Genomic DNA, 16030 nt, shown 5'->3' on the forward strand with positions numbered 1-16030 from the left:
AAATCACAGAAATAAAGTCACATTTGAACAAACATACAGTACTTAATCTGACCAGGTATGTCCCCTATAGGGGTAGGACACAATAAAGAGAGTAGGAAAGACATTCACTCAGCCGCCAGAGACCTAGACGGATAAACAACAACTTATACATTTATTGGAAGGCATGGTGAACAGCAGGTCAATTTTTCATATTTAATGAGCGGATGAATTGCTTCAGGGTGCACTCGAACCCAAATCTGCAAAAGATCTAAAGACAATTGAAAAATGTAATAACGTTTTTACGATTAGAAGAGTAGCTATATTTGTTGGAAGTGTGTTGTCTCTTAGGGTTAGACTTCCTGAGGCTAAACTTTTCCTTGCAATTCTGTCTCTTCTCTGCTATCACCTCTGAAAATGTTCTTTCTTTTTGTCGAACAGAAGATGTTTTTAAATGAATTTAACAGGGCAAATTCTTAATAATACATACCAGAACACACTTACTGAGCATCCAGGAAACCCATGACATGTACCTTATCTTATCTGAAGGAAGCACATCAGAAACAGACACCCACAAGTGTCATATTAACTCCAATAACCACAGAGTAGTATAACGGGTTGTACCGACGTCTCCCAAAGGGACAGAACAACATTATATTCTTCCTAGTGGCAAAGAGAATTGTGTAGAACGACTTTGGACGACGAAGATGGAGAAAAGGCTTAAAGTCAGTCTGCTGTTTTTTACTGTGTATTTGTCCATACTCATTTATCCAAATCACATCAGTGGTTTCAACCTGGATCTGAACAAATACACTGTCTTCTCTGGCCCTGAGGACAGCTACTTTGGTTTCTCTGTGGACTTTTATCAGTCAAACAGCAAAAGGTGAGTGGTGCTGACCTGCACAGCAAACATTCTGCATAGGAATTAGCTGGTAGACTGCTTCAGTTAAGCCCTTTGCCCATATATTTTGATACTGATGCTACAATTATAGTGTCATTCAGAAGTTTGGGGTTGGTAAGATTTTATGTTTTTGAAACAAGTCTCTCATGCGCACCAAGCCTGCAATTATTTGATCAACATTAGTAAAAATAAATAAAAAATAACAGTAAAAGTATATTTATATATATATTTCGAAATGTAATTTATTCCTGTAATGACAAGGCCACATTTTCAACAGCCAAACTTCAGATTTCATTCTAATATGTCGATTTGGGGATAAAGAAAATTGCATATTATTATCAATGTTGAAAACAGTCGTGCTGCTCAATATTTTAGTGGAAACTTCGATACATTTCAACCAACATTATGTCATGTTTATGTTCTGTCTGTTTCATTATCATAGATTTTTTTTCAGCCACACGTGTTCCTTTGTTCAATTTCCAGCCACTCTATCTGTTGTCACGGTTATTCATTTAATGAGCTCAGCTGTCATTGTCTCATCATCATAGTTCCTCTTTGTGCTCACTTCAGTGTTCGGTATTGTTTATGTGTAGACACTGTTACGTTGCCTTCTTGCATTGGAATTATCTGAGTTTATATAACCTCTTGTTTGTAGTAACTTTTTAACCTTTTTCTTCATCTTTATCTGAACCCCACTGTGACACATATATTTGATATAGAAATCTTGTGTAACATTATAAATGTCTTTACTGACACTTTTGATCAACTAAATGCATTCCTGCTGAATAAATACTGTTGAACCAGAGTGTGTGTGTGTGGCTCCAGATGAGGACAAAATGTCCCCACAAAGATGGCACATTTTTTGGTCCCCATGAGGAAAATGGCTTGGAAATTATGTTTTTTGAAAATGTAAAAATGCGTAACGTTTTCTGTGATGGGTATATAATATACAGTTTAAAAAACATGTCAATGAAAAAGTCCCATTAAAACTGTGTGTGCGTGTGTGTGTGTGTGTGTGTGTGTGTGTGTGTGTGTGTGTGTGTGTGTGTGTGTGTGTGTGTGTGTGTGTGTGTGTGTGTGTGTGTGTGTGTGTGTGTGTGTGTGTGTGTGTGTGTGTGTGTGTGTGTGTGTGTGTGTGTGTGTGTGTGTGTGTGTGTGTGTGTGTGTGTGTGTGTGTGTGTGTGTGTGTGTGTGTGTGTGTGTGTGTGTGTGTGTGTGTGTGTGTGTGTGTGTGTGTGGGGGGACTGGTAAAATGTCCCCAAAAAGATGGCAATATCCGAAATCCTCGTCCTTGTGGGGACATTTTTAGGTCCCCATGAGGAAAACATCTTATAAATCAGACTAAGTGATGTTTTTTGAAAATGTAAAAATGCAGAATGTCTCCTGTGATGGGTAGGTTTAGGGGCAGGGGCAGTGTAGGGGGACATAATATATACGGTATGTACGGTATAAAAACCATTACGCCTATGGAAAGTCCCCATAAAACATGAAAACCCAACGTGCGTGCGTGCATGCGTGCGTGCGTGCGTGCGTGAGTGTGTGTGTGTGTGTGTGTGTGTGTGTGTGTGTGCGTGTGTGTGAATCATGAACATAGATAAATTGCATTTTTGTCCCTTTAAACTGGAAAAGTCTAATTATGTATGCCGTGGTTTCCACCCTGCAGTATAAGTGTGGTGGTAGGAGCACCCAGAGCAAATACCAGCCAGCCTGGGATCTCTCATGGCGGCTCTGTCTTCATGTGTCCCTGGACATTAAGTGGAGAATCGTGTCAGACTTTAAACTTTGACCAAAAGGGTGAGTATACCATCCTGTAGTATGTAGGCCTAATATTTGGTATCATGGAATGTGGTCATATAAAAGTTAATTCTGCCACACCCATTGTTGTTGTTGTTTCTTTTCTCTTTTTTCAATTAATGTTTTATAGGTGATGAAAACATCACATTTGGTAATATGCTTCTAATGGCTCACAAATCAAACCAGTGGCTGGGTGCTTCAGTTCGAACCTACAACAACTACATATTGGTGAGTAACTGCAAACAGCCCTCGCAAAAGTTATTTGTTAAGCATAATTTGTTATTATTGGTCATAGTATGCAAATTATTCAGGGACCTTTAAATGGATTTGTTTCAGTAGTATTGTTTTGTCTTAGAGGGAAATATTTGAGTATTTACGTTTTTATTAGATAAATCTATCATGTGAACATTTGCTAACATCCACAGGAGTTGTTGGCGTGTTTTGATTAACTTGTAGTGTAACTTGAAAACACATTTGAAACAATTTATTTATTTATTTTGCTCTAAATTGCCAGCTGGACATTCATTGAATTTTTAAGTTTCTTCTCCAGTTGCTTACTGTATAGAGATCTACAAAATTCATATAATTCAGAGTTCAAATTGAGTTTAATATGTTTCATATGAGGCCTGTGCCCCTATGTTCCACTGGAACGTTCTCTTGGAAAAGGAGGAGGCCATGAATACACCCGTTGGGAACTGCCAGCTTTTGAACATGCAAACAGGAGAGTTGGCAAACTACGCCCCCTGCAGGGAAGAATATGTAGAGTCAATTTACACCAGAGGCTGTAAGACACTGAATTTACCGCTGTCACATACAGTACTGTACCTGCTATAGATTTACAGCTCTGTTTATACACTTGAAATACAAATATTACTCTTAAATGCCTAATGTTTCTTAATGTTTCAAGCACTCTAACCAATAATCAAATCCCTGCAGATCCTGACAGGCGTTATTGTGAGGCTGGATTTACCACAGACATCACAAAGGTTCCTTACTTCGTTTACATATTTGAATGTATTTGCTTATCATTATATGCAGTGGCCTATAATAAATAGGCTGTCTATTAAACAGTTTCTCTTTTTTTCATGTAACAACGTATTGCGTTGGTTGTGACAGAATGGCAGAGTGATACTTGGTGCACCAGGTGGCTATTATTTTCAAGGTAAAATATGTTTGAAAAGCTATGAAACGGAGACAATCTTTCAAAGTATGTCACCACTAGAGCACGGCTGTCTTCACTACTGTGATTCAAACATTTGAAACGAGGGTTTTTGTTTTAAATGTGCATTGACAGAGCGCTTTCAGTGGGGTTTATATGTCTTTGTGAAGAGTGCTGTGACTATAGCGGGTGTCACTGAGCTTTTCTTTTTACTTCAGGTCAAATCATCACTGCATCTATTGCAAACATCATGAGCAGTGGCAGTACGTTATCTCCCAAGCACTCAGTGAGAGGTGAAACCAAAACACCACAAAGACGTGACTATTACGACCTGTATCTAGGTATGATGTGACAGCTGTCATTGAAAACAGACACCAAAAAAGCTACACTCTTAGGAAAGATGGGTGTATGAAGCACCTGACAGAACCATTTAAAGGCACAATATGTAAGATTTTTGGATTCAAATATCCAAAAACCACTAGAACAATGTTATATATTTTGTTTACTTGTGTAATTATCCCAGATGTTTCCAAGAATGTTTAAATCCAAATCAATAAACAATTTTAACCATGACACGGACCGTGTCTGTGTCGCCTATCAATGACATCATACCAAGGTTACCCTCAATTTCCGGTTTTATTTTGTAGAAACCATAGAAACACTACAACACACTCAAATGTATCTAATATGATTAAACAGCGATGTGTTACCGCACGCAAAAAAAAGCTAAAGCGTCTGCGGCATAATAAAAGCTCATCATGTCATCAAGCTACGCATTTGTTATAATAATAAGCGACCTCTAGTGGCAAAAAATTACATATTGTGGCTTTAAGGTTCCATATAACCTTTTCTTCTAAGAGTGTAAAATAAAAATAAAAAAATAAATAATAAAGTGATGAATCTGAAACATCCAATGAGGTTTGGTCATTTTTCTGCATCATAGGATACTCCGTTGCTGCTGGGCAGTTTAATGAAGACCATATCCAAGGTGATAAGCATAACTGACAATCTATCTTAATTTTTATGAATTTAATTTAAACAGCAGCTTTTGGAAATGAGTTTGGTCTGCAGCTCTTATCAGCAATATTTCTTTTCTGACTTTTCTTATTTGTTAATGATTGCAGATTATGTTGTTGGCGTCCCAAACGATCTGCACACTGCAGGCTCTGTAAGTGCTCTTACACTGTTATGCAGATTATTATGCACTCCAATTATGCTCTTGCACAGTTACACGATTATGAAACTAATCAGTCATGTTCATGTACTGTTCTTTTTTAAGGTCAAAATAATAAACGGAGCTACAGTGCCCCTGCAAATCATGAAGGCGATTAGTGGCACCCAGGTTAAACTTGTTTCTGTCGTTAAATTTGATTTGTAATATACAGGATATGAACCAGTGAAATGTTCTGTCTATTATAGGCTTACACTAAGGTTCAAATGTTTGGGGCCAGTTTTTATTTTATTTTATTTTTTTATTATTAATACTTTAATTTAGCAAGGATGTATTACATTTATCAAAAGTGACATTAAAGACTTTTATAATGTATTAGACATGTAATTTTACATGTACATGTAATTTTACTGGACTTACTATACTGTAAAATTACAGTCAAACCAAAAATTATTCAGACACAGATAAAATGTTTTACTAGTGGGTGCAGGACACTATAGTTAATTTATGTAAGTGAGGATAGCTAAATAAAGTAAACTGTGATATATTATACCCAACAATTATTCATACAGTGGCCTACCAGTAATATTGATTAAAAAAAAATTGGGAATTATTATTCAGACACTTTGGCCTGACCATGATTTGCTTAAGTGTTTTTTCTTTAATTGCTAATGTGACCTTTTACACCACAGACTGAACAAAATGAAGCGTTGCTTGGTTATTGGTTGACCTAATTCTGTACTTAAATTTAACATCTGACAGCTGATTGGTTGATTGTAATCCATTCCATACCTTTCTATCAAAGTTATCTGACATTATAGATTAATGTGTTCTGACACTGTTTAAGTTTGTCATATTTCATTACCATTTTCTAAACTACAGTGAATAAACTGTGATAATGTGATAAAATAAATGTTGGTTTGACTGTTTGTATTTTTGACAGTAAAGAGTATAAATGATCTTATAATTTGCAGTAAAAATCATTATATTTAACAAGACAATACATTGTCTTTTATGGTAAAATATTGTTTAAATGTTTTTTATTATACACTACCAATCAAAGTTTTGAAGTCAGTAAGATAGGCTATACATAAAAAGAAATCAAATAAATGCTGTTCTTTTGAACTTTCTATTCATCAAAGAATTCTGTACAAAAAGTATCACAGTCACAAAAAAAAATTTCAATTCAACATTGATAATAATAAGAAATGTTTCTTGAGCATCAAATCATCATTGATTTCTGAAGGATCATGTGACACTTAAGACTAGAGCAATGATGCTAAAAATTCAGCTTTGTAATCACTGAATTGAAATAATATTTCACAATAGTATTGTTTTTACTGTAGTTTTGATCATATAATTATAGACTGGGTGAGCATAAAATACTTTTAATTTTGTCTTGTCTTCTGTAGATAGCATCTTATTTTGGGCATTCTGTGGCAGTAACAGATATCAACAGAGATGGGTAAATGATTCCTGCAGAGACCAATTTCTTTTTCTGGAAGTTCATGAGAATTTATTGAAGGTTTTTTTAGATTAATTATATCCCCTCTGTGGTCATCAGGTTGGACGACATCCTGATTGGAGCGCCACTTTTTATGGAGCAGCTGTCTACTCAGAAATTTCGAGAAGTGGGACAAGTATATGTTTACCTGCAAAGAAAGGACTTCTCCTTCTCCTCCAGGCCCAACCAGATGCTGACAGGGACATATGCCTATGGCCGTTTTGGCAGCGCCATAGCCCCTTTGGGAGACATCGACCATGATGGGTTTAATGGTGAGGACTACTCTGACATTACAAAGTAGTATTTAATGTGAAACGTGTAATGTTTAATTGATAATTCTAAGCACAAACCATCTGTGTATAAGTACAAGATCAAAATGAACAGCCAAATGCTAATCTAGACAGAGTATGAATCAGAGGGGAAATCTGGCAGTTGCCCCAGGCATTGATCTTTACAGATGGTAATGTGTTAAATTAGGCACTGTGGTTGCTGTTATACAAAAATGCATTCATCACCCTCAGAAAAAAAGAAAAAAAAAACTCTAGTTATAATCAACTGAATATTGTTACTTAATAACAGCAGGAGCTGAGCCATCTCATTTTTCTCAGTTATGAAAGCAGCATCTGAAAGTGATTTGACCTAAATGGGTCAGGTGTTCTTCAGCTGTGACAGTATAATTCAGATTCATGCAGAGTTACAGCGCTTATCGTTCATGCAGAGTTACAGTGCTTATCTTAAGATAAACATTGCCATGAGATTACACTGTAAAAAGATTCTGTTCACAACATAATAGTATGATGACAAAGTTTCAGGTATCATGGGAAGGGAAATAAAGCATATGTATTTAGCTTCTGGCAACATCCTTTTACAGTTCTATACCTTTTACTTGAACTATACCATTCAAAATGTTGGGATTGGTTGAATTTTATTAACGTTTAAAAAAAAAGTATGTATATGATTGAGAGAGATTTTTTTTTTAATATTATGAAACATTATTACAATAAAAAAAGTTATGAATAGTTAATTATAGCAAAGCTGTGAATAAAGTTTTACATTTTCTGACCCCAAACTTAGTGTATAAATAACACCATCTTAACAATATTTTATTATAAAAGCACATGGTATTGTCTTGTTAAATAAAATACAGATTTCCACTGTTAATGATAAGGTAATTTGTGCTTTTTACTTTCAAAAAAATACAGTCTGGTAAGTAAAATTGCAGTATAGTATGGTAACAGTTAAACCAGTTAACAAGTGGCATTTAATGTTTTTCCTTTTAATAAAAAAATAATAATAATAATTAAGATGGACGATTGTATAATTATTGAGCCTTTTAATACAAATAAACTGCAAACGTGATTTAATATTCCTTTATTCTCAGATGTAGCTGTGGGGTCACCTGGCTCTGGTGAAGGGGGTCAAGTGTTTATTTACCTGGGTCAGAGTGATGGTTTGACCAACCAGTGTGTACAAGTCATTGAGAGCCCGTTTCACACCCTCACAGATCCTCCAATGTTTGGCTTCAGCATGAGAGGAGGGACAGATATTGATGATAATGGATATCCAGGTATGTGATATATTGAAAATATTTGAAAAACATTCATTTATTATTTCTTCTCTGGAACACAAAATTGGACCAATAAACAATACAATGAGTTGCATTGAAATGGCCTTAAAAGTATGTAAACACTTTGTTTCTATGAATCTCCTTTTGAAGCTGGGTCACTGCATCAAAATACCATAACCTTCCCAACAACCCCTTATAGCCATCTATTAGTCATGCTTGGAGTACAAAACCCTCAAATAACCGGATGGTAGAGCCAACAAAAGCTTTAGAGACTGTTCTCAAAGTTTGAATGTCTGTTGAGAACAATCTCAACAAACAACCCTTTCCCACAATCCCTTGGGAGGAGTAAAGAGCTGTCTGGGAGACAGGAATGCTTCAGTCAGTACTGCAGCCCTCTTAGTACAGATATAAATGGAAAGGGGCTCTGACACTGGGGTCGAGTGTGGACATGCCAATACTTTTTGAGACCACCTAAAGCTCTTAAGAGGGACTCTTGGCGCTCTTAGGTCACTTATCACAGACAAATTAGTCCCCACACTTCTTTTCCTCCAGTTTAACATGGCTGTCTTGTACCTCAATCACTGTTTTACTCGCTTGGTGATGTTTTCTAGAGAGATTTCTAAATTTCAAGGCATATAATAGGCTTTGTTTTTTCCCCTTTAGATCTCATCATTGGTGCTTGGGGTGTGAGCAAAGTGGCAACCTACAGGTGCTAAATTATTTACTGCAAACACCACTAAATTCTTTATTGTAATCAAATGGCCATATATGCTAAGTCCTTTTCAGTATATTTGTCTCAACCAGAGGTTCTCAACTGGTTTTGCTTCAGGACCTGGAATTTTCATTTGACATCAAATGGTGACTTAACACAGTGGCAAAATTACACGTACCATAAGAAAATAAACCAAAAAATTGCCTTTTATCCTTTAATCTTTAGGGTTTATAGATAAAAATCAAAAATATCTTTAATAATAATATTCTTTAATTAATTATTATTTGAATTAAGCAGTTTTTCCTGGGTCGTATGTCCCACCATTTGAGAACCACTTATCTGAACTATGATTCTGTGTGTTGGATCACTAACGTGTTTTTACTTTATCAGAGCACAGGCTGTAGTGAGGACACAAGCTCGACTCTCATTCTTCCCTGAACTTTTGAACCCCGAAGACAAATTCTGTCAACACCACCAGAGCAGCACCTTCATTACTTGGTAATGCTTCTGAACTTAGTACAAGAGACAGCTTTACTGTGTAATCATGATTTAAGTGGCTGGCATTCAAAATGTTTGATTAGTCAGCTATAAAAAGCTTCTCAAAGATTAAAAGAGTTTGTGTCGGGAATGGTACAGTGAGCTATTGATACACCCACATCCTTTTTTAGGAGTAATGCACGATCACAATGCATCAAGGACTTCCATTGATCAGAGATGTAATCCATATTTTCTGCATGCTTTGAATACCAACCTACATGGTTGTTGTACTTCTATAGAATATCTATCTTCTCCACATGTTTTCTCTTTTTCCATAGCTTTATAATTATGGCATGCATCAGTGTATCTGGACACAGAATTCCAGAGGAGATAGGTATGTAATCCATTAAATAATTTAGTTATAAACAGACCGTGATAATAAACGTCCCTTATTCATCAAGCTTTCCATTAAGGATGCAACTGCCTAACTTCGTTTTAAGATCCAAGGGACAGAATGCAAGTGTCCTGAAGCAAGCTAGCGCATGTTTAAATAAACCTAAAATTAAAAATGCAATGGGATGCAATAATGTGTTCTGGATCAATAGCCCAGTTGACTTGAGTCCTGTTCACACCAATAATGATAACTATAACTATATGTATATAACTATAACTATATTAGCATCCACACCTAACAATTTAGTTCTGTTTATTATAAGCATGCTCTGCAGTTCTGTTGTCTGCAGCTTTAAATGCTAAAGCTCTTTAAAGTTGGATGGATTCTGATTAACTGTCAATGTTTTTGTCATCCATCAGCAGGAAAAAATCGTTCTGAAAGTGATTCCAATGATATTGTTTCTCAGTGCCATTAAATAGTTGTGGTTTGAACTCTGCTATTCACTATTTCTAAAACTATATCTTCACCGTTTTAGCGTCCTTGGTGTGAACTAGCCTTTATTAAAGTTTTGAATTCCACTTATTGTACATACATGTATTGTACAGGCCCTACAGGGGTTTCAGCTGTTTGAAAAATATTTCCTCTAGTGCTCAACACAGAGCTTCAGCTGGACAGAAAGAAGCAGAGCATGGCCAGACGAACCATCCTATTGGACTCCAACCAGCCATACACTTACTTCCAACTCTCGGTGGAAAGAAACTCAGGAGATGTCTGTAGAAATTTCACGGCCTACCTACTGGTGTGTTTCATCATCTTCAGCTATTTTTTTATTCAAAATGTTGATACGCTGGAAATGTGACCTGTGGATAAAGAAGTCCTGTGACCTTCATGTTGCCGAACACTGAATGTTCTAAGTGCTTTTGAGAGTAAAAAAACTATACACACATAAATTAGATCTAGTTAGTACCAATAAAAGATGAAAACAAAAATGCTTTTGTGCTCGAGCAGCTGCAAAGGGGTCATTCATGTGATCTCTGCAATCAAATTCTCTCAATGATCCTTTTTTTGTCATGTAAAATGTTATAAGATGTTAATATTGCAGTGTTTTCCATGAGTGATCATTCATCTCAATCCTTTTCTTTTAAGTCTGAGTTTAAGGACAAGCTAAGTCCAATCTTCTTCTCGGTGAACTACAGCCTGGCTGACTCCCAAGATGCAGTGCTGTATGGACAAAGTGTCGCTGTTGGACAGGTGAATGCTGGACCATACCTTTTTTGTTACAATAGCACATATTCATTAACATTAATCAGTTGAAATGTTTTGTTGTGTCTAGACACGGATAATACTAAACTGTGGTCATGATAACATCTGTATTCCAGACCTGAAGCTGAAAGCAGTGGCGTAAGTTCCTCTGTTAGCTACAATATGAGTTATAGACATGAAAGCATTACAGACATTTATCTTAAGTAAACATTTATCTAAAACAGGTCAACAGAACCAATCCTGATCGGCGATGAGAATCCAGCGCTGCTGATTATCGAGGCTGAAAATCAGGGAGAGGGAGCTTATGAGACTGAGCTATATATCAGCCCGCCAGCACACACACACTATCAGGGTGTTGTGAGCAACCGGGAGGTGAGAGTTTAGTCATTTTTCTGTTTGTTGTTGACAGAATCACAAGCTACAGAACATTAAGGATAGTTCACCTAAAAATGAAAATTCTGTCAGTTACTCACCCTCAAGTTGTTCTAAAATTGTATGGATTTCTTTCTTCTGCTTCCACTGTATTTTTTCCATACTTAGCTTTAATTTTTATATTTTCAGTTTTCATTTAAATTTTAAGGGAGGTTTTTTGTTGTTGTTGTTGTAATTTGATGTCATTCTTATATGTTTTTGTTTTCCTTTCTATTTAGCTTTATTTTAAATCAGTTGTGGGTTTAGTAACGTTATTATTTCAATGTAAACTTATTTATTTCAGTTAGTTGCCAAAGCAACATTTCTAATTTTGTTAGTTTTAAATTAAGTTTAAGACTTTCATCTTCTATTTAAAATGTCTTTTATTTCATCTTTATTTCAATAAACGAAACCCATTTTACATAGATTTAGTTAACAATAACAACACTGGTACAAGGTTCGCCTGAACTTGGTACATCTGTCGGTATAGTCTTCACAAAAACAAGATCTCCAAACAGATCGTGTTTTTATTAAACTGTCTTCCACTGGCCAGACAACTAGATCAAGCCTAAGAAATTATATCCGACGGTCCCCTTTCGGGTCAGCATGTTTATTTTATGTCCATGTGAATAGTAGCATTATTGCCAGGTTGTGTCACATAAGGTGAAAAATGTGTTATGCATGTGTTGTGCAGGACTTCAGTCAGTTGGTGTGCGGTCAAAAGAAGGAGAACGGCTCAGTCATTGTGGTTTGTGATCTGGGAAACCCCATGGAGGGTGGAAATCAGGTCAGACTGATATAATCAACATAATAACCCACCTCAGATGATTTGACCATTAGTGATGAGCCTGTTGTAGAACATTTTGCTCTCTATTATTTTCTCTCATTTAGCTGAAAGCAGGTCTTTACTTCAGCATGGGTGGTCTGGAACAAGTGGAGAACCACATCACATTCCAAATGCAAATACGAAGGTGTGAACATCCATACACACACACAAACCATCTGTGCATTAGCAAAAAAAAAAAAAATTAAAAAAAAGTATTTTTTTGGTAGCTTGTCTGCTTCATAACAATCACTTTCTGGTACATTTTGCCCATGCTGACAATGATCATTATCTTCCATTTCTACTTCTTGATCTCTCTTATTGTTTTCAGTAAGAACAGTCAGAAACCAGACAGCAACCTGGTCCAATTGCAGGTTAATGTTAGTGCTGCAGCTTCCCTGGAGATGCGTGGGTTAGTTCTACTGTAATTTTCTCATATCATTTTGTTTCCCCCCATTTCAAAAAAGTATGAAACGGAAGTGAGATGCTGATTTGATCAAAGCCATATAATATTTATATTTTATATACAAAATTACAATATATATGTGCTGGGTTTTTTTTAACTTTACTTTCTATTTATCAAAGAATAATGTCAAATAAAAATGTATCAGTTTCCCCAAAAATATTAAGCAGCATTTAATTTTGATTTCTGAAGGATCATGTGACACTGAAGACTGAAGTAATGGTTGCTTTGCCATCACAGGAAGAAATGCATTTTAAAATATATTAAAATAGGAAACGTTATTTTAAATTATAATAATATTTCACAATATTGCTGTTTTTACTGTATTTTTTATCTAATAAACGCAGGGTGAGCATAGGAGACTTTAAAAAACTTCCAAACTCTTGAACGAGTATATATATAACATAAAATGTATAACATTTTTCACTATAGTTGCAAAATTTTCTTTTTGAATATTCTTTCTATACTATTCTGAAACTAAAACAGGTTTGGTTTGAATGACCATTTCTTGAATTAATTACAGAGTCTCTTCTCCTGTTGACTGTGTCCTGCCTATTGCTAAATGGGAGCCAAAGGATTATCCAGAAGACTTGAATGAAGTAGGCCCACTCGTAGAGCATGTATATGAGGTAATATGCTCAGTCTAGGATTATTGTTAACACCTTCCCTTCAGCGGTTTTACCATACTTATGCACAAGTTTCAATTTTCCTGTCTCAGTTAAGGAACATGGGCCCCAGTCCAGTCAATGCAAAGCTTACATTGGAGTTTCCTGTTTCACAAAATGAGTCCTATCTGCTGTATGTGTTTGCTAATGCCTCCCAAGAGCTCATCTCCTGTCAAACAGACTACTCCAACATCGACCCACATGGGGTGAGAGTGCCCTCTACTGACTATGATTTTGAAACTAAACCCTCTGAATAAGTCTGCATTTGTCTGTAAATATAATCTTAACACATTTTATTATACTATTGAAAAAGCATATAAACAACAATGTACGGTAGTACTATGGCACAGTGTTACCATGTACATTCATGCATACCATTTAATAATCATATTCATATACATTGGTATCTACATGTCACTGCAAGCTACTGTGGCATAACCATGGTATCATGCACAAATAATTATGGTACATTTTTGTAAGTGTAAAAGTGTAATACCGTTTATTCAATGGAAATAACCATTCCTGACCTATTTATCACAGTTAGTGAAGCTGGAGTCTTCCAATGTCACCGTAGGCCACGTTCATCATTTCAACAAACGCGACCTGTCGCAAAAAACAGAATACAAGCAGGAGTGGCAACATGCAGTCCATGTGGTACAGAACCTTCTATTATATATATATTTACAATAAATACACTACTGTTCAAAAATTTGGAGTAGTATATTTTTTTAAATGTTTTTGAAAGGCATCTTTTATACTCACCAAGGCTGCATTTGCAGTATATAATCAAATATAGAGTAAAACATTAATATTGTGATATAGTATTACAATTTAAAATAACTGTTTTCTATTGTAATATATTATAAATATGTTCCAGTCTTCAGTGTCACATGATCCTTCAGAAGTCATTCTAATATGCTGATTTGCTGCTCAAGAGGCATTCCTTATAATAGGATAATCAACAATCTATGTTTTGTTTTTTTCAGGATTCTTTGATGAATAGAAAGTTCACAAGAACAGCATATATTTGAAATAGATTTTTTTGTAACAATGAAAAAAATTTTACTGTCTCTTTTGTGTAATTTAATGCATCCTTACTGGATAAAATTATGAATAAAATGGAACCCAGACTTTTGTACTGTAGTGTTTTATTTTATTTTATTTATTTATTTTCTTCTTTACCAGTAGAGGGTGATGTGATGTCACAGACCATTTTTGTTTTATATCTCTCCCTGTGCAGAACTGCTCTAGTAGTGACCAATGTCTTCAGTTTGAGTGTGAGGCTGTGGGACTCCAGAGAGATGAGAGAGCCATTGTAAGAGTGATGAGCAGGCTGTGGGTACAGACCTTCATAAAGGTGCGCCAAACTTTAAAGATCAATCTCTAAACATTTTAAGAAGTTGTCTAATATACATCCCTCTTTCTCTCCCTGTTTGTATCTCGGTTCTCTGCTCAGAGACCATATGTAAATTACGTTCTTCACTCCGTGGCTCACTATGAGGTGACAGGTGTGCCCTCAAAAATCCAGCCAGTTGTCCTGCCCAGAGGAAAAGCACAGGTGAGCCGTCAGTTCTTTGGGTTGTATCACGTAATATATGCAACTCCTCTCAAACCTCCTTATAAAATCTATCTAGACACATACAAATATAGTATGGAGACGCCCAGATGGACAAGAGGAGGTTCCTGTGTGGTGGATAGTAGTGTCAGTCGTCGCTGGACTCCTGTTACTGGCTGCCTTGAGCACTATCTTCTGGAAGGTACTTCCATATGTTGAACAGCAGAGGGTGCTTTGTCTACAACAACAAACAAAGCATATCACTGTAAAACAAGCACAAAGGTGATACCACATAAATCTCCATCCATGCTAACATACAACCTTGTTTTAAGGTGGGATTTTTCACGCGTAACCGTCCTCCATGTGAAGATGATGGTGATGAGACACAGCAACTGAGCGGGGACCAGAACGAGATGTCAGACTGCAAATCCTGAGATTTATGATGTTTTAAAGCTTTTTAAAGTTTGTTTGCTATATTATATTCTTTACTTTCTGGAATTTTATTAAACATGTATCATGGCATGTAAAATACATTTTTTATATGTATATTTTTTATTTAAATTTTTGTATTATTATTATTATGCATTGAACAGTAAAACTGACATAAAGGACAGAACAGATAGAACTTCTACAGGAATGAAATTATATCAAATCATCGTGTAAAGTTTCACAAACACAACAAGAAGGAAAGAAAGAAAAAAAGAAAGATAATACTATAAACACACACAGAGGAAACAATTATGCATCAGTGGAATTATCAAAAAAAAAAAAAAAACATAATATTTCAAGATTCTGTCACTTTTCTTATTTTTAACCAACCTAAGAGATTTGAGAAATGCATCAATTTAAATTAAGAAATGTGAAAGAGTAGGCTGCGAGTTGGAGAATTTTTGCTTATAAATAAAAAACTTTCCAAACAAAATAAAAAAAAATGTTTTAATGTAATTCAATGAAGATAGTTGTACCTTTATAGTAACATGTCATATATTTTAACTGAAAGGATTTGGAAGAACCAAGATGCTTACCTATATGAAGATACAAGATACAAGTTTTGAGTTTTCACATTGGAAAAATAAATGGATCAGTGTTTCATCCTTATTCCCACAAAATGAGCAAGAACTGTCAACATCCATAAATTTTGCCCGAGTATCATTCACAGGATATATCTTATGCAAGATCTTAAAATGAACTTCTT

The 16030-nt window shown here is 35.6% G+C and overlaps 1 protein-coding gene across 3 annotated transcripts; it reads left to right on the plus strand.

Moving 5' to 3' along the window:
* Nucleotides 1-621: 621 nt before the first annotated feature.
* On the plus strand, nucleotides 622-15750 carry itga2b (integrin, alpha 2b). Of its 3 annotated transcripts, none has more exons than XM_079823372.1 (30): nucleotides 622-859; nucleotides 2541-2671; nucleotides 2802-2899; nucleotides 3296-3455; nucleotides 3608-3657; nucleotides 3788-3833; nucleotides 4049-4171; nucleotides 4774-4818; nucleotides 4955-4998; nucleotides 5110-5172; nucleotides 6414-6466; nucleotides 6566-6777; nucleotides 7887-8072; nucleotides 8736-8781; nucleotides 9175-9282; nucleotides 9600-9655; nucleotides 10303-10454; nucleotides 10802-10906; nucleotides 10989-11056; nucleotides 11143-11290; nucleotides 12024-12116; nucleotides 12221-12300; nucleotides 12484-12564; nucleotides 13139-13244; nucleotides 13334-13486; nucleotides 13821-13934; nucleotides 14521-14637; nucleotides 14737-14838; nucleotides 14915-15037; nucleotides 15168-15750. In XM_079823372.1, exons 1-30 carry the CDS (start codon nucleotides 684-686, stop codon nucleotides 15267-15269), a joined length of 3141 nt encoding a protein of 1046 aa, XP_079679498.1. In that variant the 5' UTR covers nucleotides 622-683; the 3' UTR covers nucleotides 15270-15750. The 3 variants fall into 3 exon arrangements, with proteins under 3 accessions (XP_079679498.1, XP_079679500.1, XP_079679499.1); XM_079823374.1 differs by having other exon boundaries at nucleotides 8010-8072; XM_079823373.1 differs by having other exon boundaries at nucleotides 664-859; nucleotides 3338-3455.
* The last annotated feature ends 280 nt before the right edge of the window (nucleotides 15751-16030 follow it).

This window comes from Gobio gobio (assembly GCF_949357685.1).
Source record: "Gobio gobio genome assembly, chromosome: 1".
NCBI classification, from domain to species: Eukaryota; Metazoa; Chordata; class Actinopteri; order Cypriniformes; family Gobionidae; genus Gobio; species Gobio gobio.

Excerpts from the sequence above, each read along its gene's own strand:
- itga2b (XM_079823372.1), top strand. The coding sequence starts at position 684 with ATGGAGAAAAGGCTTAAAGTCAGTCTGCTGTTTTTTACTGTGTATTTG. Across the intron at positions 4,172-4,773 it reads CTATTACGACCTGTATCTAG|GATACTCCGTTGCTGCTGGG; the intron begins GTATGATGTGAC and ends TCTGCATCATAG. Across the intron at positions 11,057-11,142 it reads CTGAAGCTGAAAGCAGTGGC|GTCAACAGAACCAATCCTGA; the intron begins GTAAGTTCCTCT and ends TATCTAAAACAG.